The sequence below is a fragment of the Phocoena phocoena genome, chromosome 20 (assembly GCF_963924675.1).
Source record: "Phocoena phocoena chromosome 20, mPhoPho1.1, whole genome shotgun sequence".
Lineage (NCBI taxonomy): Eukaryota > Metazoa > Chordata > Mammalia > Artiodactyla > Phocoenidae > Phocoena > Phocoena phocoena.
In genome coordinates this window covers 46,216,224-46,240,980 of record NC_089238.1, presented here as the reverse complement: position 1 = coordinate 46,240,980, position 24,757 = coordinate 46,216,224, and the positions used below count along the sequence as shown (strand labels likewise).

At 39.5% G+C, this 24,757-nt stretch overlaps 1 protein-coding gene and 1 non-coding gene across 2 annotated transcripts in view; both read left to right on the top strand.

Annotated features, from left to right (window-relative positions):
* SF3B3 (splicing factor 3b subunit 3) overlaps positions 1 to 24,757 on the top strand; it is a 46,982-nt gene that overhangs the window by 6,452 nt on the left and 15,773 nt on the right. The window contains exons 5-14 of the mRNA XM_065898486.1: positions 344 to 485; positions 2,783 to 2,895; positions 5,047 to 5,184; positions 5,978 to 6,081; positions 11,922 to 12,087; positions 14,137 to 14,232; positions 17,390 to 17,462; positions 22,737 to 22,888; positions 23,193 to 23,348; positions 24,599 to 24,754. Of these exons, the coding sequence (XP_065754558.1) occupies positions 344 to 485; positions 2,783 to 2,895; positions 5,047 to 5,184; positions 5,978 to 6,081; positions 11,922 to 12,087; positions 14,137 to 14,232; positions 17,390 to 17,462; positions 22,737 to 22,888; positions 23,193 to 23,348; positions 24,599 to 24,754 (1,296 nt within the window). The remainder of the gene's footprint in view (positions 1 to 343; positions 486 to 2,782; positions 2,896 to 5,046; positions 5,185 to 5,977; positions 6,082 to 11,921; positions 12,088 to 14,136; positions 14,233 to 17,389; positions 17,463 to 22,736; positions 22,889 to 23,192; positions 23,349 to 24,598; positions 24,755 to 24,757) is intronic.
* On the top strand, positions 4,702 to 4,792 carry LOC136141570 (small nucleolar RNA SNORD111). Its single transcript, XR_010657746.1, has one exon. It is a non-coding gene; the product is annotated as a small nucleolar RNA SNORD111 (small nucleolar RNA).

Here is a 24,757-nt window from a genome sequence, read left to right as displayed (position 1 = left end):
TTTCTAGTAGAGCTAACCCTGGTCTCAGAAATAGAAGACCTGGGCTCTTGCTTTCACTCTGCCATTACTTAGTGTGAACTTTGGCAAACCATTTGGCATCTGTGGACCTCTGCTTCCTCGTTTGTGAAATGGAAGAATCCTGATGCCCTTTCCAGCTATGTTTGTTTGTTTGTTTAAATAATTTTTATTGGAGTATAATTGATTTACAATGTTGTGTTAGTTTCAGGTGTACAGCAAAGTGAGTCAGTTATACATATGCATATATCCACTCTTTTTTACTTTCCAGTTTTAAAAGTTTGATTTTATGGTACTGATTAGTCTTCGTGCCACTGTTATTCTATAGGAAGCAGACAATGATCCAACTGGGGAAGCAGCGGCTAATACCCAGCAGACACTTACTTTCTATGAGTTAGACCTTGGTTTAAATCATGTGGTCCGAAAATACAGTGAACCTTTGGAGGAACATGGAAACTTCCTTATTACAGGTACTTTTCTCTTAGAGCTGCTCTGTACCATTTTGCTTAGTCCATTTTATGTTCAAACTTAGCACTGTTTGCTTAATATGATTTGGAAACTATAATCAATTTGTAGTAAACCTAAGTGCCTTGTCTATGTTTTGGCAAGGTTAGAAATTCATGTGGTGGTTAACTCTTATCCTCTAATGGGGGCAGGGAAGAAAAGAGAGCAGTCAGCTTAGAATATTGATTACTATTGGTTGCTCTGGTGTCTTGACTGTAGTCAATCTTTCACTCATTACAAAAATCAAAACCTGGCTTTGTGAAAAGACAAATGTAACTGTTACCAAAATTGATCCAATAAAAAATTAAGAACCTGAATAGACCAGCATTTGTTAAAGAAATTGGAGCAATAATCCAAAGTTTCTTTCTCTCAGAAGATTTAAGGTCCAGAATTTTCAGGGACCTTAAATTTCTCCAGAGGTTAGAAAAAAGAATAAAAACTGTTGTACCACTTTATGAGCCTAATATAACTTCAGTACCAAAAATAGAGAAGGATAGTAATAAGAAAAATTTGCAGGCTGGTTATACTTGTGACTATGAGTGCAAAAACCTTAAATTTTAGCAAATCAGATCAACAGTGTTTTAGATGCACTGGAGCAAAGTACGATTTTTGTAGGAGCTCAAAGATGTTCACTATGAAGAATCAGTGTTGGTTTAATTCATATTAAAAGACTAAAGGAGGGCAACTGTGTTTGTGGTAATCTAAATTTCATCAGGCTTGAGTAAGACAGTGATCCAGTCCTTTCTATTTCAAGTTATTTGCACTTGAATTAATTTCTAAAGTGAAATATGTCAGTTGTTGGGGGAGGATTTTAGGGAAGAAAGATACAAAACAGTGCTTGTCTTTGAGCATTAAATCTTAGGAAGAGACCTCTTATATATTAAGCAGAAGAATTTTAGAAAATAGATTGTACTTAATTACTTGCTGTAATGTATTATTGTACTTCTCATTTATGAGGGTTTCATTCATTAAAACAAATTTTTACTGAGCCTCTACAATCAGTATGTGCAGAATCAGTCTACTGGGCTCTGGGACTGCAGTGATGAAAAATTAGATGTGGTGTCTCCTTTTATGCAAGATTGAGTGTAGTGGTGAATATATGATAGTAGCAAAAAAATTGCCGGAGTGTGCCAGATGGTATGACAGCATGGAGGAGGGGTCCCTAACCTAGGGAAGGAAGGCAATGCGTCAGAGAAAGGTTTCAGAAGAAGTGCTCTCAGCTGAGAACTGAGGACCAGTTAGGAGTTAGCTAAGTGTAACGGGGGTTGAGGAGGAGTTTCTGTTATGGCCAAATGGAACAGAATGCACAAAAGACGAAATGCAGGAAAAAACATGGTTCATTGAAAGAACTGAAAGCTCATTGTGATTGGATCATTGGAGGTAAAGGGATGGGGTAGAGGTGGGAGGTAGCTACTGAGGGATTTTTTTTTTTTTTTGCATTACGCAGGCCTCTCACTGTTGTGGCCTCTCCCATTGCGGAGCACAGGCTCCGGACGCGCAGGCTTAGCAGCCATGGCTCACGGGCCCAGCCGCTCCGCGTCATGTGGGATCTTCCCGGACTGGGGCACGAACCCGTGTCCCCTGGATCGGCAGGCGGACTCTCAACCACTGTGCCACTAGGGAAGCCCTGAGGGATTTTTAAGCAGGAAAATAATGACATGTTTAAAGGTGAACGTTTTTAAAAGATCACATGCTTTCATTTTGGTAATGGAATAGAAGATAATAAGCCAGGAGATTTGTCAGGAAGCTGTTTCACTAAACCAAGAGAGATTCGCAGCATGAGGACTGCTAAGGAGGTAGAATCAATAGGGCTGTGGGAGAGGGGAGAATTGAAGGATGACATTCTTGTTTTTGGTTTGGTCTGTTGGTTGATGACAGTGTTCTTTAAGGTGGAGAACCCAGGAGGTGGTTTGGGAAGGAACTCTGCACTTGTTTATGAATACGTTCATTTTTAAGCTGCTATGGAATATCCATGTGAGAGCGTCCAGTAGGCAGTTGGATTATAGGTCCGAACGTAAGAACTGAGTTCTGGGCTTGGAGCTAAACATTAAGATGCATTATCAGAGATCTGGACAGGCTGAGATTCCCCAAATGGTGCCCTATCCTTGTCTAGCATAACTATCATGGAAAAGAAACATTGAATGTTTATCACCTTCAGGCACACTGTACCTTCAAGTTGTACTGAAGGAGGGAAGGAATTGAAGGCTAAATTGTAATTCATGGTTATGTCAAATCACTGCTGAGTTTCATTTTCTCTTGACAGTTCCAGGGGGGTCAGATGGTCCAAGTGGAGTGCTGATTTGCTCTGAAAACTACATCACCTATAAGAACTTTGGTGACCAACCAGATATCCGCTGTCCAATTCCGAGGAGACGGGTAAGGTCTTTGTTTGCCATAAGAGAAAATATATTTGTGTTTGTGAAATGAACTTAATTTTTGTAATTACAGTGTGTTCTCTTAATTTATCTATTAATCAAGTTTTAGTTTCTTTGTAAATGTTTTTAATAAAGCCAGTAAAATACCTTAACAAAAGCAAAACAAAATCTTTGAGAAAGGGAGTTAAAAGTCAACACAATTCTATGTTGTGCACCTGAAACTAGCATAATACTGTAAGTCAATTGTACTTCAGTTAAAAAAAACCCAACACAGTTTTCATTCTCGAAGAACCTATGGAGATTATCAATTTGAAATTCCTGAAAGTTTCTAGTTTGAAGAATCCAGGTGTATTCATTGGAGATAAATTGTGTTTCATTCTCTCCCACCCCACCCCATTCCAACATACAGAAAAATCTAAAAGGAGAGAATGGTGAATTCCTGTATACCTTTCACTTAGATTCCCCAATTAATACTGCTTTGCTACATTTGCCTTTTCTTTCTTATGTATCTGCAAATTTTTTTAGGCAAACCATTTGAAGATAGGTTGTATGACACTGCAAGAATTTCCTAAGATGTAGCTCCTAAGAAGGAAGAAATTTTCCTACACTATCAGTATTGTGCCCAAGAAATTTACCATTTTGAGTAATACAATTATCTTTTGTACAGTTCTCTCATTGTATCCCCAAGATCCCTTATATCTACCTTTAGTCTCCTTTAATTTAGAATATTTCCTCTCACCTTTGTTTTTTTATGATACTGACTTTTTTTTTTAAGAGTTTGGGTTAATTTTCTTGTAGTTTGTCTCATAGTCTTTTTCCTCATGATAACATCCATGTTATATTTTTGATAGAATTATTACTTAGGTGCTGATATATATTTTTCATTACGTTACATTACGCGCACATAATGCTGATTTGATTCATTATTGGTAATGCTAAATTGATCACCTGCTACTTCTCTTTGTTGTAAAGGTACCTTTTCCTTTTTGTAATTGGTGTGGAAACTAGTGAACTTTGAGACTGTGTAAATACTCTTTTCCCCTAAATCTTTTCACACAGTGGTTTTCCTCTCAATCATACACTGGTGGTTGAAAATGGTGCTTTATTGCTTTTAATTTTAAGTTTACTGTGGAAACCGTTAAGCATACAATTGGGCCTCCATATCTGCAGGGTTCTCATGCATGGATATGGAGGGCTAACTATTCCTTGTACTGCCCCATTTTATATAAGGGATTTGAGCAACCGTGGATTTTGGTATCTGGCTGCTCCTTGAACCAATCCCCTGCAGATATCAAGGGATGATTGTGTATATAATGAACTTCTGTGTACCCAGCTTCAGCAGTTATCAACAGCACATGGGTAATCTTATTTGATGTCTGCTTCCTCAATTTCTCCTCTCACCGCAGATTATCTTTTTAATATTAATTTATAGGTGCTGAGGTTAAATCTTTTAGGACTTAGTTTATCTAGTACATGGTATCTGAGTAAGATTCCATCAATTTTAGAATATCTGGTAAGATTAGCAAGTTAAATTCTTGGTAAGGAGTGATAAGTGATTCCGCTTAGTTGATCAGTTTAGTTGATCCATTTAGTTGACCTGACTGCCAGGTGCTGTACTTAGCTTTGGGGCTGCAAAGAAGTATAAAACATGTTTTGCCCTTGAACTTACTCTGAGAGAAGTACAAAATGTTGGAAACATTAAAAAATAAAACCAAAGTCCAGCCAAGGGGGAATGCCCTTTGGAAATAAGGGCTGATGATGATGCTTTGGATGGTATTGTCGTGAACATGTAACAGTCTTTTATTCACAGCCTGAAATGATGATTCTTTAAATTTCATGTCTCTTCTCTGACATATTTCTCTGGAGGTAGTTCTTGCCTTATTGATCTGATTAGGCTGTAGAGTGGAATTGTGGCTTTTTTTTTTTTTTTTTTAAACGTAAGCTTTATTATGTATTTATGGTAGACAAGAATTTTTGGTTATTGTGTTTTAGTCCTGTGACCGGCAGGCTGCTCTGGGTCAAAGCTTGCATGGAGAGGCTCCAGATGCCTCTAGGCCTTGGATGGCCCGTATGATCCTTGTCGGTAAAGTGTTGAATTCCAGAAAAGGAGTACTCATTTCCAAGATGTTGGTTGTGTATTTGACTTTGCTAGAATGACCTGGATGACCCTGAAAGAGGAATGATTTTTGTCTGCTCTGCCACCCATAAGACCAAGTCAATGTTCTTCTTTTTGGCCCAAACTGAGCAGGGAGATATCTTTAAGATCACTTTGGAGACAGATGAAGATATGGTAAGTAGACCATGGAGGGAGGGAAAAAAATGAAAAAAACCTATTTGTTGTGGTTAGTCTAGTTAATGAAACTTTCTAAAGTTTCATCCTAATTTTAATTAAGTAACCTTATTTTAAAAACTGATATGTGCATTTAAGATTTACAGAGTGGTTTTATAAACCATTTGTTCATTACAACTACTCTCTGAAATAGAAAGGATAATTTACAAGTTAAAAAAATGGAAACAGAATGCCTTAAAAAGTGGTTGCCTAAGGTGTTAAAGCTTTTAAAGTTTGGAACTGGTACATGAATGTAGGTTTTCTCCCTCTGGTTAACAGATTTTTGGTCTGATGCCATATAATGTGAGAATGGGTAATGCCGTTTCTAGTGAATAACAAGAGAAAGTTCTCCATGTCTACTGAAAACTGGTAATACACATGATCTGTTACTTTTTTCATCCCATGGAGGAGTGCTGAACACTGGGCGATTTCTTAGATACCTGTTAAAAGAGCTCAGGAGGTGGCAAGTTTTTTTTTGTAAAGGCCAGGTAGTGAACATTTTTGGCTTTTGTGGGCCATGTGGTCCCTGTCTCAACTACTTAGCTCTGCCATTGTGGCACAAAAGCAGCCGTAAGTACTGTGTAAACTGTGTGACTAGCCTGAGGGTTGTAGTTTGCTGACCGCTGGTTTGGAAATGAAGGACAGTATTTTATTTGCTACTTTGCTTATTACACTACCTTATAATACTGGGCTATTTTCCATGGCGTGGCTTCACTTGCCTATTCACTAGTATCTTTTTCTCTTTCCACTCCAGGTTACCGAGATCCGGCTCAAGTATTTTGATACTGTGCCTGTTGCTGCTGCCATGTGTGTGCTTAAAACAGGCTTCCTTTTCGTAGCATCAGAATTTGGAAACCAGTGAGTAATCCTTTTATTACTCGATTTCACCCCGGTTACTATAAAAGTTGGCAGAAGGGAGATGTAGTTTCAAGGCTGTGGAGCTTTTCCCAAGAATTTTAGTTTCTTCAGAACAAGTTTTGCTCTCTTTCCCCTTTTATATCTTTCTCTTGGTGACTTCCTCTACTTTAGTGGCTTCAATCAATACCTGTGGGTAGCTGCAAAAAACAGCTTTAAAAGTGATCTCTTCTAAGCTTTTTGCTGCATACTTCAATGAATAAATATCTATTGAACTACTTAGTATTAAATATATGTTCCACAGACACTTCACTTGTATAAATCTGAAGTTGAAGCTCATCAGAACCCATAGCTTCCCAGCCACATCACCAACCCTTCCAACCTCACTTGTTTTTTTTACATTCTTTTTTTTAATATTCTTTTCCATTATGGTTTATCATAGGGTGTTGAATATAGTTCTGTGTGCTATGCAGTAGGAACTTGTTTATCCATTCTATATATAAAAGCCTATATCTGCTAACCCCAGCCTCCTAATCTATCCCTCCCCCAACCCCTCCCCCTTGGCAACCACCAGTCTGTTCTCTATGTCTGTGATTCTGTTTCTGTTTCATAGATAGGTTCATTTGTGTAATATTTTAGATTCCACATGTAAGTGATGTCGTATGGTATTTGTCCTTCTCCTTCTCACTGACTTCACTTAGTATGATAATCTCTAGTTGCATCCATGTTGCTGCAAATGGCATTATTTTGTTCTTTTTTTTTAAAGTTTTTATTGGAGTATAGTTGCTTTACAATGTTGTGTTAGTTTCTGCTGTACAGCAAAGTTAATTAGCTATACATACATCCCCTTTTTTGGATTTCCTTCCCATTTAGGTCACCACAGAGCACTGAGTAGAGTTCCCTGTGCTCTACAGGTTCTCATTAATTATCTATTTTATACATAGTAGTGTATATATGTCAATCCCAATCCCCCAGTTCATCCTGCCTCCCTTCCCCCCCAGTATCCATATGTCCATTCTCTACGTTTGTGTCTCGATTTCTGCTGTACAAATAAGTTCATCTGTTTCATTTTTCTAGATTCCACATATAAGTGGTATTATGCGATATTTTTCTCTGTCACTCTGTATGACAGTTTCTGGGTCTATCCACATCCCTGCAAATGGCACAGTTTCATTCCTTTTAATGGCGGAGTAATATTCCATTGCATATATGTACCATATCTTCTTTAACCATTTTTCTGTCAGTGGACATTTAGTTGGTTTCCATGTCTTGGCTATTACCATTCTCAGTATTTCTGTTAATGTCTGATGGGGCAGTTCCAGCAACTTGAGTGTAAAGTCTCGATTTTGCTGTCCTCTACAACTTTCAGTTGAACGCCAAGTTGTTTTTACTTCTGTATCCCTTTTTTTTTGGTGTTAGTCTGAACTAGTTCCCTAGTTTGCTTATTGCAGTTCATTGTCTTTCCTGTAAAACTCGGCCTTTATAGAGTCATCTCATTAAGCATACAAGACACAACCCTGATGAAATTTCCTCATCCCGTGTTACAGTCTCTGATGGCTTTTCTTTGACAAATGGCTTAAGTCTGAACCCTAGCGTTGAATTCAAGACCAGTATTGAAGACTCCAAATTGCTTATGAGATAAGCTGCCATGGTCTTGCTTTCTAGTTCAGGTTTTGCCAGTATGTGGTAAAGTGTGTGCAGATCACTTACCTAATGCTATTTCTTCGTAATGAAAATGAAGGTGTTGTTTAGAATTTTGCAATTCTATTCCAATTTTGCCTTGTCTCCAGTTCTCCCTTTCTTTAACTTGCCTTTTACTCTTCTTTATTGACTTTATTCCAGCTGTCATTTTATTACTCCTTTTCCCAGTTTATATACCTCTTTTGATGCATTTTTCATTTAGCCTGTTATTATGACTATTTTCATCCATTTCTAATTTTTTAGTTTTTTTAACAAGGAATTTTCATTGTAGAAAAGTTTGGAAAGTTCATGTAAGCAAGTATGTCTCCTGTAATCCTTCCACCCAAAGATAACATTTTTTTTGTGTAGCCTTCCTGTGTGTGTATATATTTAAATGTTTCTACGGAATTGCAACGATGTACTATATATTGTTTTGTAACCTGTTTTTTTTATAGAGTAGTAAGTAATAAATATTTTTCTTTACCGATACGTACAGATCTTTTTTTGTTTTTGTTTTTGTTTTTGTTTTTTTTGCGGTACGCGGGCCTCTCACCGCTGTGGCCTCTCCCACTGTGGAGCACAGGCTCCGGATGTGCAGGCTCAGCGGCCATGGCCCACAGGCCCAGCCGCTCCGCGGCATGTGGGATCCTCCCGGACCGGGGCACGAACCCACGTTCCCTGCATCGGCAGGCGGACTCTCAACCACTGCACCACCAGGGAAGCCCTAGAGAAGACATTTTTAATGGCTACATAATATTTTATGGCTCTACCCCTTCTTGATGGATATTTAGGGTGTTTGTACTTCTGGTATTATAAACAGTGCTATAGGTTCTCTCACCTTCTGAGATGGCCCACACTCTGTCTGTGGAGTGTGTTTCTGTCTAAATAAATCCACTTCTTATCTATCAAAAAAAAAAAACAAAACCAACAGTGTTATAGTGAACGTTGTAGGTGTATCTTTGCATGTTAGCTGAATAAAGCCATAGTTTAAATTTCTATATGCGGGATAAAATTTTGACAGGGGATGCCAAATTGTACTTCAAAAGATGACATCAGTTTACATTCCCACAAATGGTGTGTGAAATCTTTTTTCTTTTCATTACATGCAAAAGGGAGAGTTAATAAGCTCTTAAAAATCATTGAGTAAAAATGAGCAGTTCAGTCAATAGAAAAATGGGTGCAGGATTTGAGCATGCCTTTCATAGTAAAAGAAATACTAGTGGTCTATAAGTGTAATATGTAAAAAGATTTTCAAGCTAATTCATAATTGAAGGAATGCCAATGAAAACAAGGTGTTGGGCTTCCCTGCTGGTCCAGTGGTTAAGACTCTGCCTTCCACTGCAGAGGACTTGGGTTTGATCCCTGGTCTGGGAAGTTCCACGTGCCTCAAGGTGTGGCCAAAAAAAAGAAAAAGAAAACCACTTTGTTTGTTTTTTCACCTAGCCGATTGGCAGACATTAAAAACTTAGGTAATAACCTGTCTTGATAAGGCTGTGGGTGGAGTCAGTAGCTGCAGACATATAAGGTATTCTATTCTTACTCATTACCTTGTGCAGATAGTGTGTTTGCTGGGATTTACACATTCTAATTGTTAAGTCTTCTAAGTCTTTTTAGAAATAATACAGACAGTGATTCCTTTTGTTCTAAAGAATCATAGTGTACATTTGTTGAGCACTTGTCTGTATGTAACAGGCACTGTTCTAAACATTTTTCTTATATTGTTTCAGTTTGGGCTCCCCTGTAAGCAGAGCCCGAGACAAGGCTAGATTATTGGGAGGTAATTGCAGGAAGCAAGAGTGAGGGATCAGTGGGGAGAGATAGGGAAAAGAGGAAAAGCCTGTATTAAGGGCCCATTACTGAGGTTCCTGCTGTGGTCATTGGAAACTGGCTTCTGTCAAGATCTGCTGAGAAGCATGCAGAATGCCTTTGAAAATTGCCCACCTGGGGGTTAACAGCACCAGTTCCTCTCCCTCTTGGGTTGAAGGTTACCCCTGGGGGCATGAAGTCCCCTGTACATCCTGTTGCTCAGGCAGCTCCCAACGGGATAGATGTTCTGAGGGCAGAGAATAGAAAGACTACAGTGCACAGGTGGGATGCTTGTTAGAGTGAGATGGGTTTGAACTTGTGAGAAATTATCCATTACTGTTGCACCTGAAATCTGGAAGACATAAGAGTGGAGATTTGGGGCATCAGAAACGTGCTGTGGGTGTTAACTCATAAAGCAAACTTATTTATCAATCAGATACTTAATATAGCATTTACTGTGTTCTAAGTACTTTACAAATATTGATGCATAACATTCCCTGTAAGACAGTGCTATTAACCCATTTATAGTAAGGGCACTGGGGTCACAGAGAATTTAAGAAATTTGATCACACAACTAAATCTAACTCAAAGCCAGACCACCTGGTTCCAAAGTTCCTGCTCTGAAGCACATTATAATCACAGAAACTGTTTTATCGAGATTCAGCCGAAGCAACCTTTCTTGTGATGGAGGTAGTGAACCCAGCATCCTCTTGGTTATCTGTGAAAGTGTCTTTGATGGGTGATCTTTATCATCTGTATATGGACATCTTGCCTGAATAAGAAGTTTGTATTATTTAACTTTTTCTTTCTTTTCAGTGTGTTTGTAAATCATTCAAGGATAATAACCCAGTTTGCTTTTTCATAATTTAGCATAGAATCTGATGAGTTTACCAGAAGGTTATATGCTGAGATTTATTTGGCTAACATTTATTGAGTGTCTTATGTATTTCAGACCCCAATGTAATCATTTTATCTTGCTCCTAAAAAGCTACACTGGATTGTTCAAAGGGCTTTGTATTGAAGGTTTGGTATATGACTTAAAGAATAAATATGAAAAAAAAAAAGAATAAATATGACCAGCAGTGTGATTTTATTTTAATTGAGCTGCTTCCCAAAAGTGTGCTCATTGCACACTCAGTTTATGATGGTATATTGTTACAGGTTATCTACTCCCAAATTGCTTTCCCTTTTTTATTTTTTTTTTTGTGGTTTGCCTTTGAATCAGTTTACAGACCCCCAGAGGACAGACAGGAGAAGGGCAAGATGATTTTGTTGCTTATTATCTCTGGATATGTTTATGTTTTGTTTCAGGAATAATAATACAGTATCTGCATACTTTTGTGAAATAACCAATTCTTGTTTTTTGTTACATTTGGCCTGGTGACTGGTTAAAATAAGAAGTGGTTATAGATTTTCTTTGGGTTTCATTTATCCATACTTCATTTTATTTGACAAAAACTGTGCTTACTAGGTGTGATGCAATGTTCTAAGTACTCATTGAATTCTTTAGGAAGGTACTATTCAATTTTATAAATGAGGCAACTGAGGCAAAGAGAGATTAAGTAATAATATGCAGCTAGTTAAGCGGCAGAGCTAGGATTCAGACCCAGGCACTCTAGTGGAAGTCCAGTACTCTTTTTGTTGTTTTTTTTTGCTGTACGCGGGCCTCTCACTGTTGTGGCCTCTCCCATTGCGGAGCACAGGCACCAGACGCGCAGGCTCAGCAGCCATGGCTCACAGGCCCAGCCACTCCGTGGCATGTGGGATCTTCCCGGACCAGGGCATGAACCCGTGTCCCCTGCGTTGGCAGGCGGACTCTCAACCACTGCGCCATCAGGGAAGCCCAAGTCCAGTACTCTTAACCACTGTGATGCTAAGGTCCTGCCACTTTACCGGTTTGAATTCAGTAGTCTTAATTTCTTTATCCCTCTTTTTAAAGAAAAAGAAAACCCCAGTCAGATAAGCAGAGATCTCAAACTATAGATGCTGACTCAATATTAAAGTGATTTATGAGCATTATGTTGATGGCAAACATCTTCAGACAGAAAATATTTTTTAAATGCTATTTGCTTTCTTCCTTCCAGTTTTATTGAGATATAATTGACATAGCACTGTATAAGTTTAAGGTGTTGCAGCATAATGATTTGGCTTACATACATTATGAAATGATTATCACAGTTCATCTCATTTGGTACAACATTGAAGAAGTAGGAAAAAAAATTTTTTCCCTTGTGTTGAGTACTCTTAGGATTTACTCTCGACAACTTTCATGTATAACATATAGCAGTGTTAATTATATTTATCATGTTGTACATCAGACAGAAAATATTTTAACTAAAGTCTTTGCTTCTCTCTAGTTACTTATATCAAATTGCACATCTTGGAGATGATGATGAAGAACCTGAGTTTTCATCTGCCATGCCTCTGGAAGAAGGAGATACATTCTTTTTTCAGCCAAGACCACTCAAAAACCTTGTGCTGGTTGATGAGTTGGACAGCCTCTCTCCCATTTTGTTTTGCCAGGTGAGGATCTTTCCAGTCACTCCATAATGAACAGTGCTAGCCAACTGTTTCTGAATCTGAATGAGTTTAAAGTTTTAAATCCAATTAAATTAAGGTCTAGTTTAAGAGGTTCATCAGCATATCTGTGGTATTGCCAGAGTATAAGGGTGAAGCACCTAAAGGTAGTTGGGTAATTAAAAACCATTACATAAATCCTTGGGCTTAAAAAAAATTTTTTTAAATGATAAAAATCATGTTTTATAAAAATTCAGACTGTACAAAAGATAAAAAGTAAAAGTGCAATCCCCAGTCTTTTCAACCCTCTATTCCACCGAGGCTGTGCCATTAATAGCTTCCTGTGATTGCTTTCAGACATTTTCTCTGCATCTATAAGCATTTGTGTGTTACACTTTTCTTTTTAATGTAAATATGCTCATATCCTTTACAGTATTCTGAAGTAGACCTTTATCACTTAACAGTCTGTGAATATCTATATCTCATTTTAACAGTCACTTCCTCCGTAAAGTACTCCAGAGACGGGATCAGTCAGTAACAGAACCTTTTTGGGAACCCAAGGTGGCCCAAGATGGGAACTGTGTCTCTCACTACTGGCACTCAAGTGTGGCAGAAATTTTACCATGCTGTTGCATCCTGGATTCCTGGGGTTCCAGTGACCATTAGGCAGCACCCTACCCTGTCTAGATGATTACACTTTTAGTGGAAGAGTTTTGCTCACTGTGCCAGGGACACACAGTCAGTATTCAGGCACTCTTCCTGGTAAAAGTAGCAGTTTGAAGTTAACTGCTTTTGTTCTTTCTTTTTGAGAAAGGGTTACTCCTGAGGGCAATAGAAAATAAGTATGAATAATTCCTAATTGGATTTTTACTGATTTTTTTTTTTTCTGCTTTCATTAGAATTTGAGGAGATAATTGTGTAAATAGTTCATAGGTCAAGAATAAAATTAACAGGAAGTTCAGGTATCTGTAGCAGGGCTATAAGCATTTTTTGCCATGTGTCTCTTTACTAGCCTAGTGAGGCTTCTGGATCCCCTCTGTGAATAATATTTTTAAATGCATATAGTAATAAACATGATAGCCAAGAGAGCAAATTATTTTTTAAATTGTGAAAAATTAGTATATGTGCTTCTGTAATGGGCTTAAAATAACAAGATAGTGCATTTAAAATAGGTAAGTTAATTTTTTAAAGAAGTCAGTGTGAAGGTTATATACACTCACAACCCACATGCTCATCCATGTTACAGTAGGCTGCACTGCCTTACAGTCAAGAATTTTCATTTGAATTGTACAGTTTGACAAAACTACAATACAAATAACTTCTTTCCACATGTTGATCAACAAATATTTGTACTGGAAAGCAGCTCGATATCTAGGGTGACTAGTAAAAGAACACATGGCTTCCCCGTTTGGTGGCAAACAGCCAGGTGCAGAGTTACTCCGTAATTGGTCAGATACATCATAGGAACGTCTGTAGTAGATAGGGCAGCTGTGGTCATGTGCGTTCTAACAGCGGATCTAGTAAATGTAATTTTGAAATAGTGATAAGGGAAATGATATTTGGAGGTGTCTATAAACTTTAATATTGGTGACAAAGTCACAGATAAAGATAATTAATTCATTGTCTATATTTTTGGTTGGAAGGAAATGCTGAGATTTCAGTTTGAGGTTATATAACAATTTCACTGATTGTAAAAAATATTTTGTTAACTCGAACTGATACACGTGGGACTTCCCTGGTGGTCCAGTGGTTAAGACTCCACGCTTCCACTACAAGGGGCACAGGTTTGATACCTGGTCAAGGAACTAAGATCCCACATGCCACGCAGCATGGCAAGAAAAAAAAAAAAAGAACAAGCTTTTTTGGTTGGTAAAACTTGCTGCTTCAAACTGTTTGCTTTTTGGAACATTGGGTCTTTTCCACTCTGTGCCCCCAGGACCAGTAGCAGTATTTAAGTCTAATAAACTAAAAAGTGGTTTGTCGCCCTGAGAACAATCAGGGTTGGGTACGGAAAAGTAGCAGAAGTAGACATTTTTTTCCCCTTTCTCTGTGCAGATAGCTGACCTGGCCAATGAAGACACCCCACAGCTATATGTGGCCTGTGGTAGGGGACCGAGGTCATCTCTGAGGGTCTTAAGGCATGGACTTGAGGTAAGATTGGAATTTCTAGATCATATGCAGGGTTTGGAGGAAAGCATTGACAAAGCAGCCTAAGGCTTTATTCTGATGAGATCAAAGTGAAAGAAAAATGTTTTCTTTCTCCCCATTTCCATAAAGTTTAGAGTTTAAATTTCTTATCCTTTAACATGTTAGCACAGCAAGCACATTTTAAAAATTTGGCAAATAGGAATCAAAGGGGAGAAACACGTCTGTTAGTTCCAGGTTCAGTCGCCATTACGTGGAGGTTAGGAAATCTGCATGGCACATTTTACTCCGTTTCCTTTTAGTGTTGGTCTTTTTCGTAGCTTTTAGATACTTATATTTTTAACTATGTTAGTATTGTGTATATATTTTTGTATCTTACTACATTCCTGATTACTGTGTGCTCTTATGTCATTATTTTTAGTTTTATTTATTTTTTGTTGTTGTTGTACGCGGGCCTCTCCCTGTTGTGGCCTCTCCCGTTGCAGAGCACAGGCTCCGGACGCACAGGCCCAGCGGCCATGGCTCACGGGCCCAGCCGCTCCCCGGCATGCGGGACATGACAGGGAAGCCCTGTCATGTCATTTTTAATGTTTTTGTAATATATTTCCACAGTGGGTAGATTAGAATTTATTTAATGAATCCTTTATTTTTTTAATATAATTTATTTTTTATACGGCAGGTTCTTATTGTATATCTGTTTTATACATATTAGTGTATATAGGTCAATCCCAATCTCCCAATTCATCCCTCCACCCTCCCACCTCCCGCAATGAATCCTTTATTGTTGGACTTTTTAGGTGATATGAATACTCAAAATTACCTTCTCAAATCCCACACCCTCTTCTCACCATGGTTCTAGTGTTGATGGCTTTTAGCAAGTACACTGGACTTGATTTTGTTAGGAGTAAAATAAAGCTTTTTCTGACACTTTGCTCTTAGAGGTTGTGGTTGAGCAGGCTCCAGGCTCTTAGAGTCCCACTGCCTGTTTTTGGAAAGTTTTATTGGAACACAGGGAAGATGACCTTGGTTTTGAATTCTGGCTCTACTACTTAATAGTTATTACTAAGCTTTATAGGACCCGCCTTAAAGGATTGTTGTGTGAATTAAATGAGAATGTGTATGAAGCACTTAGCTCAAGTTCTGGCATATAGTAACTGTTCAATAAATGTTAGCTATTAATATTGTAGTTTCAGAGAATTCAAAAAATTTTGACTGCCAAAATATTCATCAGGTCACCAAATTTTCGATGACTTGAACCCAATTTAGACCAGTAGTTCTTTTTTTTTTTTTTTTTTTGCGGTACACGGGCCTCTCACTGCTGTGGCCTCTCCCGTTGCGGAGTACAGGCTCTGGACGCGCAGACCCAGCGGCCATGGCCCACGGGCCCAGCCACTCGGCGGCATGTGAAATCTTCCCGGACTGGGGCACAAACCCGCGCCTCCTGCATCGGCAGGTGGACACTCAACCACTGCGCCACCAGGGAAGCCCTAGACCAGTAGTTCTTGATTAGTTAGTTACTGCTAATTGGATCCTATCGAGCATCTGATTAAAGCAAGCGCTCAACACAAAAAATACATATATGCATTAACAGAAAATTTTGTGTACCGTGTAAGAGTTAAAGGACCCAATTAAGAATCATTGTTTGTGAGTCATCTGCTTCCTCCTAATTTTTTCTAATTATATTAAAAAAAATTATGTTATATAAAATTATTTTTAAATTGTTGGACGTTTCTTTTTTCCTGTATATCTATTTGTTGAACCTTGTTGTCTAGCTAGATTATGGTCTCAGTTGAACACGGTCACTGTCAGATATTACATTTGGTGTATAGAGTGTGGTATACCTGACATTTACGTTTTATTGATGGTGAAGTTTTCCAAGATTCTCCTGTACCACGATCAGGTATTCCTGCTATTATCACGTCAGTAAACCAACAAAAGGGTAATGTCTTTCATATATATACTAGCGTTCTTCCTATAAGATGTAGTTCCACTGTACAGTATAATAGGCTGCCTAATTTTTTATTTCTAGGTCATTTAAAAAACACTTAATAAAATTTTTATTTTTGAATGGTTTTAGATTTACAGAAAAATTGCAAGGATATTACAGACAGTTAATATATAACCCACACCTAGCTTTCTCCTCTAGATCATTTTGAGTTCATCTTAGTATTGCATTTACTCTCATTTGAGAGCCTATAGGACATTCAGAGGATTCTTGACTCTGACCTTAAGGAGCATAAGAACCTAGTAGGAAGGACAAAACAATTCCTCAGATCACTTTTTAGGTAAGTGTCCTAAGAGGTGGTGATTGTGATTCCTGTGAGAACTTATGAGGAAGAGATGACTGCCAGCCAAGAGAATAAGGGAAGATTTTTCCTAAAGAATGTGGCATTTGAATTGTTCTGTGAAGGGAGATGGAATTTGGCCTTGAGGGAACAAAGAAAAGAAATGGGGGACTTCCCTGGCGGTGCAGTGGTTAAGAATCTGCCTGCCAATGCAGGGGACACGGGTCCGAGCCCTGGTCTGGGAAGATCCCACATGCCGCAGAACAACTAAGCCCGTGTGCCACAACTACTGAGCCTGCGCACCAGAGCCCACGAGCCACAACTACTGAGCCAACATGCCACAGCTACTGAAGCCCCCGTGCCTAGAGCCTGTGCTCCGTAACAAGAGAAGCCGCCGCAGTGAGAAGCCCAAGCACCACAACGAAGAGTAGCCCCTGCTCGCCACGACTAGAAAAAGCCCGCGTGCAGCAACGAAGACCCAACGCAGCCAAAAATAAAACGAATACAATAAAATCAATTAAATAAATACGTTTTCAAAAAAGAAAGAAATGGGATGCTAACTTAGATGGACTGTTTTCATTCCCACGTGCTCACTTTGAGGAGGATGCAGGCATGTTATACCCAAAGGAAGTGTTTGGTCTTGGCTGCAACAACTGTCCTAGATGTTCCATCACTTCTTGCTGAAGTCTATTATGGGAATTGCCAGTGCCTCTAGCGTTTTGGTTCTTACATTCTTTTTGACTAGATGGCTCCAGTGTTTTAATCAAGTATGCAGTGTGAGCACTGCTATGTTGGGACTGTACTATCTAGTGTAGTTGTAAGCAAGGGGCTGAGTTTCATGCTCACTGGATCTGTGGTTTGTCTCCTCTCCCTGTCAGGTATCAGAAATGGCTGTCTCAGAGTTACCTGGTAACCCCAATGCTGTCTGGACAGTGCGTCGGCACATTGAAGGTAAGCAGCCCTTTCCCAACAGTCAAAATGAGGGTCTGGGTGCCACTGACAATAGAAGGCTTAAGAGATTGCATTTATAATGCTTCTATATCACATCATCTAGCACCATATACTAGAAACTTCTTCTGACTCAACACCATGTTTTTGAGGCTCTCCCAATCAGGGTGCCTTCACTTACTACTTTTTGTACACATGGGTAAGGGGAGCATAGGGTGGCTGTTAATATTCAGTACATATACACTTGAGTATCATAGATAGAGCTGTCGTATGTTGTGTTCTTTGACTGTATTCATCTTTAAGATACTCTTTCCATTTGTGTGAGGAGTATTGTGTAAGGGAAAGTTTTTGCTTCTTTTTTCTTCAACGATGTTTTCTCTCTTATTGTGCTGAAATCACAGTGAAATTAAAGGTATTATTCTGGGTATTAAGAGATTGGTAAAGTTTGTTAATGCTCAATAGGTATAGTAGTTGTGTTTAAGGAAAGCAGAGGTTGATTGAATGGAATCAGAATTTTAGAGTGAGTAGAAAAGAAGGGATGGAGGAAAGAGGAAGTCTGAGCTCCAGAATAAAAATGGTCACCTCATCCTAAAAAATTGAAAGTTATGCGAAAATTCATTTTGGTGCAATAGCAGGAAAGTCTTGTGACAACTGAATTTCATTCCCTTAGAGATGAAACTCAATTCTCATTTTCCCTTTGATTCTTTGGGATCGTAGGTCATTTCTATTCCTAGACCTCATTTTCCTCTTGTTCCCTCAGGAATGTGGAACTGGCCAATATACAAAGCTTTTTAAAGAAAACAGCTGGAAATCTTCCTGCTATTTAGATGTTTTGGTTGTATGGAACAAATTTAAGGGAGCTGGGAAATGTGGAGGACGGAAATCTCGTTTCTTTTAATAGAGTACACATTTTAGTGGATTTTGTCTCATGTAAGCATTGGAATCCAATATGAGTTGAGTAGAAAGAAAAAAAAAGTGAATAGGAAATTAGTAGGTTCATTTTAGCTGAAAAGGTAATTATTGGATGATTGGTTTTGAAAGATTTCCCTATTTTGTGTAATGTCTTCATAAAGAAACTGGTCACTGTTGATGTTCACCTTTAGCTTGGTGGCAGATTGGCTGGTTGATATTTAGGCTCTTGAAAACATTTCCCAGACTGTTTGAATTAGAAAGAGCCTTTGAGATAAAACCTAGTTTGCTCCTCTTTTTTTGTTTGTTTTTGTTTTCACTTATTAAACTTTACTGTAAAATCAATTTAGATTTGCAGGAAAGTTAACCCCTCATTTTTATGAAGAAGGCCGAAAATCACAGGCATTGACTATCCCAAGATAGGGCACCTAGGTAATAGAGACTGAAAGCAGTGTCTCCCGAATCTCAATCCAGTGTTCATTTGACTAACCCTATAGTGAGTTTGGGTCATGCTGGTTTTCTAGGATAAGTTCAGTATTCTCATCCTGCTACCTTGTAGTTAAGATAGGACTCTACTCTCAGGGCATGTACCATCTAAAAAAGAAGGTAAATATAAAAAACTGTTGTGGGCCTCCCTGATGGCACAGTGGTTGAGAGTCCGCCTGCCGATGCAGGGTACGTGGGTTCGTGCCCCGGTCCAGGAGGATCCCACATGCCGTGGAGCGGCTGGGCCCGTGAGCCATGGCCGCTGGGCCTGCACGTCCGGAGCCTGTGCTCTGCAACGGGAGAGGCCACAACAGTGAGAGGCCCGCGTACCGCAATAAAAACCAAAACCAAAACAGAAAACTGTTGTGTGTTCAGATGTGATGAAAGGCACAAGCATGTTGCCAGGAGGGGTTAGAGAAGAGGGAACAGGCATGTGTTTGAGAATCAGGAAAGGCTTTTGGGGTAAGTTAGATAAGTTCGTGATCTGTGGTATGTTGCATGATGGAACTTGTACCTGAAAAGTTTTGTCCTCTAGATACCAAAATCTAGGAAATGATTACATCCTGATAAATTTTACTCTTTAGAAACTATAATTTGGGTGATCACCCACAAAACAGGTCAAGTTCTCTCTGTTCATTCTCTTTCCAGATACCCTAAGTTACTATTCCACATGTCCACACATGCTGCAGTCTTCCAGGCAACTACTAACCTTGGCTGGTACTTGGTGATGCACACTACCAATACCAAGCCTTTTTTTCTCTTCCACAGGTGGCTGGTGAAGGTGCTGATCACCACAGGTGTGTACCTTGTACCTATTGCTAGGGTCTACTATGGGGTCTTAGAGATTACCCAGGGAGAGGGACCTGCACAAAATATTGAGGCTGCCCTGGTAGCATCTTTCAGAGGGTAACTTTGCAGTTGGCTCTCCATGTGCAGTGTTAGTGGTGCACACCCATCTGCCTGTATGTTAAATAGTCTGAGGCAGGAATCACTTTCTCCTACAGAATATAGAACATTTGATTAATTTGCCTCTCATTAAGCTAAAAGAGGCTGTGGCTAGAAAATCTTAACTTCATACTCTCTCTTGATGTTTTTGTAATGTTCCACATGTACTGACTGAAAGATTAGGTCCTGGAGAAAGCCCCCCTTTTTCTCTTGAGTATAATCAAGACTGTGCTGAGGCAAGTCAAGCACTGAGTAGTCTGAGTATAGAGTGAGAGTGAGACATTGGAGGCCTAAATCATCTGGATGGTCACTCACTTTTCCCTTTGGAGTAGTGAGCTGTTTTTTGAGCCTGAGATACTAAGGCAGGGGAAAGAAGAAGAAAGCATTCCCTCTTCTGTGGGCTGCTTCCGTATTGCTCAGACAGATGGAAGTCCTTTTTAACTGAGACAAAGATGCGTTCTCATATCCTAATAGATTCTTCACTGAGGTTTGAACTAATGGTCATTTATATGAAATTTAAAACCTCTGGAAGAAGGCAACATAGATTTCATAGTTCATAGTCATTTATCTTGACTGAAGCTTGATTTTTGTTCTGAAGTCCACCTTTTAACCTATAACCTGCCTAGGACACAAGAGCAGCTTATCTGTTTCTGGTCTTCCTGGCCGTAGAATGGAAAGGGTAGAAGTTACAGTGTGCTTAGTATTTACAGGGTAGTGGATATTTTGAGGAAATCCGTGATGTAAAGGAGCTTTCAGATGTCAGTCATTGCTTTACTCCTTGTTGAACTGCCCAGCAAACATAAGACCCTATTTAAGTCCACCCAGCATCTCTTTATTTTTATACCTGAGCAGTCTGGGGCCTTGGGTCAGAGGAAGGATAAGGGGCCCAGGCAGTCCTTTTTCCCTCACTCCCCTCATTCTCTGCATGTAAGTTATAAATGTGTGGTTTCTTTTCTGGAAGCCCACCTTTTCCCTTGACTGAAGAAAGAGGCTGAAATCCTGACCAGTTTGAGCCATTTTTGTTTGGCTTTAATTTGCTCTGGCACAGCTTTTAAAATACAAGGTTTCAGTGTTGAGAACATGGGAAAGGACACGATATTTATATAATGTTAAAATTAAGCAATTCCTGTTACTTTTACATACCAGAAATTTCCAGTTCAAAAACTGAGAGCTGGAGCAAGGCTTCCAAGCTTGGTGTTGTGTGGAGAGTGAAGATGGTTTTGTTGTGCGCTATTAAGGCATCCATTTCAGAGACAACCACGTCCACACTCCATGTTTTATGATGGCGAACAGTGCGGTCTTCTTACAAAGCCATTTTATAAGGTGTCCCCAGGCATGTGATACGTGTTGACAGTTATAGTAAAGTAATCTAAAACCAGTTATCTGCTTGTTCAGTGTTATACCTTATGATGGAACCCTTGCTCTGGATTCCTGGTGTAGCCATTAGATTATACCCATTGGGAAAGATCTTTGATCCTTGCCTTTCAGCCACTCATTCAGTGCACACGTATTATTAACTGAAGCAACAGTTTTGCAGAATAGTACTTACCCTTACTATGAGGCATCCTCATAAATTATATTTATTTCTATATATTTGTATTTTAAAATGCTGATTGCAGTCCACAAAATTGATTTTATGTCCTGCTAATAGGTCAGAATGCTTCTATAGGTTATACCAATAATACATTTTCATCTGGCCCCTTTTTCTGTAAAGAGCACTGATTCTGCTGAACTCATTGAGTAATCTTAGTTCAGCTGAATGACCCTTGGAGCACTCAATCCATACTGTGTCCTTGATGTGAGTGGGGTGGATCAGGCCTATGGTATTGAGCTCTGACAGGGACTCAGGCAAGCAGGATCCTTCAGCTGCTTCTGCTAAGAGTGAGGCAGCCACTCTAATTTAGTACCTTGTCTGCTTGTCATTCTATCCGTTGTTTGCCTGATTTCTGTGTGAAGGGGACAAGAAGAGGGGAATTGATATAGAAAATTCAAATGTAAAGTAGGAAAATCTCAATTCATCTCAAAAAAATGAACATACATTTATTCACCATTTATCAAGCTTTATGCCAAACATTGTGCTGGATGTGGGAGATACATACAGAAGTTGTTTTATGTTGTAGGGTGGAATGTGTAGGAAGTAGACAGCTTTTAACTGTGGGATCTGTGTGAGAAACTTTTGGGGTTGCCTGTATACCTCTGACCTCCTTGAAAAACTTGGTGTTTGTTTATCCAAGTGCATTTTATTAAATGAAAAGCAAGTTCTAATAGGATTGCTCATGACCATCGAATGGTTATATTTTTAAATGTGAAAAACTAGAGAGTTCAAGGGCTGACAATATAAACTACCACCACCACCCACCCCCTCCCTGGTTATCCAGTGTTCTTACATCATTCCTTTCGGGACATCCTAGGATTCTCAGTTTCCAACCCTAGAATGTCTTAGTCTCATGGAGGCTTAAGTAATCACTATTTTATTCATTAGGTCTTGTGTTCTCACATAAGATACTTTTGGAAGAAGATGGGGACCTTCCTTGGTTATAGGGAGTTATCTCTTAAGAATGGATTGTGATTGGCATCTGAAACTCTAGCTTCAGTACATATAAATATTGTATACAAAATTTCCTCTTGCTTTGTTCTCTCGCATTTTTCTAGCAAATGTCTCAAGAAAATATTAATTTTCAAAGGTATTAGATGTGGGCATGTCTACTTTATGTACTGTTTAGCCATTTAAGGAAGCAAAGTATATCTGTAGGCTGTTATGACCTTTAATTATCTTTTGGATCATCCTGTGCTGTTTGCCACATGACTGTGTGTGATGACTACACATAGAAGAAGTGCCTTGGAAAGTTTCTGAAGAGAATGCTTAGGGTGTCTCATTTGGCTTTGTAACTAATGAGTTCTTAGCTAACCCATTTCTTTCTTCTCTTTCCGTTTCAGATGAGTTTGATGCTTACATCATTGTGTCTTTCGTGAATGCCACACTTGTGTTGTCCATTGGAGAGACTGTAGAAGAAGTGACTGACTCTGGGTTTCTGGGCACTACCCCAACCTTGTCCTGCTCCTTGTTAGGAGATGATGCCTTAGTGCAGGTGAGGATTCCAGAGAGCTACTTAACCTGCTCACCTTACTTTGTCCTTTCTTTGACCTCATTATGGTGTGGATTGCTGGGTTCACATTTAAGGAGCTTTGAACTTCTTTGAAATGGATGCTGCAAAACATGAACTTTTTTGAAGTTAACCTTGCCTGGGACCTCTTAACTCTTTTTTGTCATTGACCCAACTGGTGCCTCAAATACAGTGCCTCTAGATCTGACAGATCTGATACGTGTGAGGGTCATGCTTGAGTGATGAGTCAAATTGCTAAAGTTGGGTTTCTTTCTGTTACTGCCTCAAGGTGTATCCTGATGGCATTCGGCACATACGAGCAGACAAGAGAGTCAATGAGTGGAAGACTCCTGGAAAGAAAACAATTGTGAAATGTGCAGTGAACCAACGACAAGTGGTGATCGCCCTGACAGGAGGAGAACTGGTCTATTTTGAAATGGATCCCGTATGTTATTTTACCATTCACTGTGGGACTTAATGTAGGGTTCAGAGGTGAAGATGGGAGCTGCAGTCCAGGTCTCTAGATTACATATTCATAAGAAAGGGAAATGAACACTACCAAATGTAGAATAGTTGGCTGCTGGGAAGCAGCAGCGTAGCACAGGGAGATAGGCTTGGTGCTTTGTGATGACCTAGGGGGTGGGAAAGGGAGGGTGGGAGGGAGGGGATATGGGGACATGTGTATGCATATGGCTAATTCGCTTTGTTGTGCACACAAAAAACTAACACAGTATTGTGAAGCAATTATACTCCAATAAAGATCTATTAAAACATAAAAAATAAAATTTTAAAAATGAAAGGGAAATGAGAAGGGCAAGTGTCCTAAAGCCCTTTACAAGGGGGTTGGAGGTGGATATGTTTTCATGTCTTTAATTCTAATTGGAGTTATGAAATGCCATCTTAGCAATGAAACAATTTTTCTGCCCTTCACACTCTAGTTTTCCACCAGATTACTTGCCATATGTTTAGTTTCTGCAATCTGAATCAATTTCAGAAATTTATTTTACTTTTATATATGGAAGGATGTTAGGTGTGTTTAATTATGTTCTTAAGAAGTCTCTGGATGTGGCCAACTTGTATAGTCCAACTGTACCTATGATTGAGGGGTTTTGTCTTTAAATGCCATATTTGAATTCTCTTTCACCCAGAGTACTTTCATGAACAAATAAACAATTTTATGTATTTTCATTTCCTGAGAGCTAGGTTGGCTTAGAAAATTTGTGGTGCATTATACTTGTCAAGGGTCTCTTCATTCTTTTTTTTTTTTTTTTTTTTTTTTTTTCTGTGGTACACGGGCCTCTCACTGTTGTGGCCTCTCCCGTTGCAGAGCACAGGCTCCGACGCGCAGGCTCAGCGGCCAAGGCTCACGGGCCCAGCCGCTCCACGGCATGTGGGCTCTTCCCAGACCGGGGCATGAACCCGTGTTCCCTGCATCGGCAGGCGGACTCTCAACCACTGCGCCACCAGGGAAGCCTGTCAAGGGTCTCTTGATTCTCTTGTCAGTAATTTTGCTTTCCATTAGCCTGTAGAGTTTAGTCTTGGAACCTTAGGTAGAGATATTCTTGGTCATTGATTATAGTAAGAAGAGTGCGAGGAAGCAAAAAGGAACTTAACAAGCTCCCTTTGTTCTCCAGGCCCAGGGTTTGGGGGCAAGTTGGAGTGGTTTGTGACCTCTCTCTGTCTTCATTCCTGTAGTCAGGACAGCTGAATGAATACACAGAGCGGAAGGAGATGTCAGCAGATGTGGTGTGCATGAGTCTGGCCAACGTCCCCCCTGGAGAGCAGCGGTCTCGCTTCCTGGCTGTGGGGCTGGTGGACAATACTGTCAGAATCATCTCCCTGGATCCCTCAGTG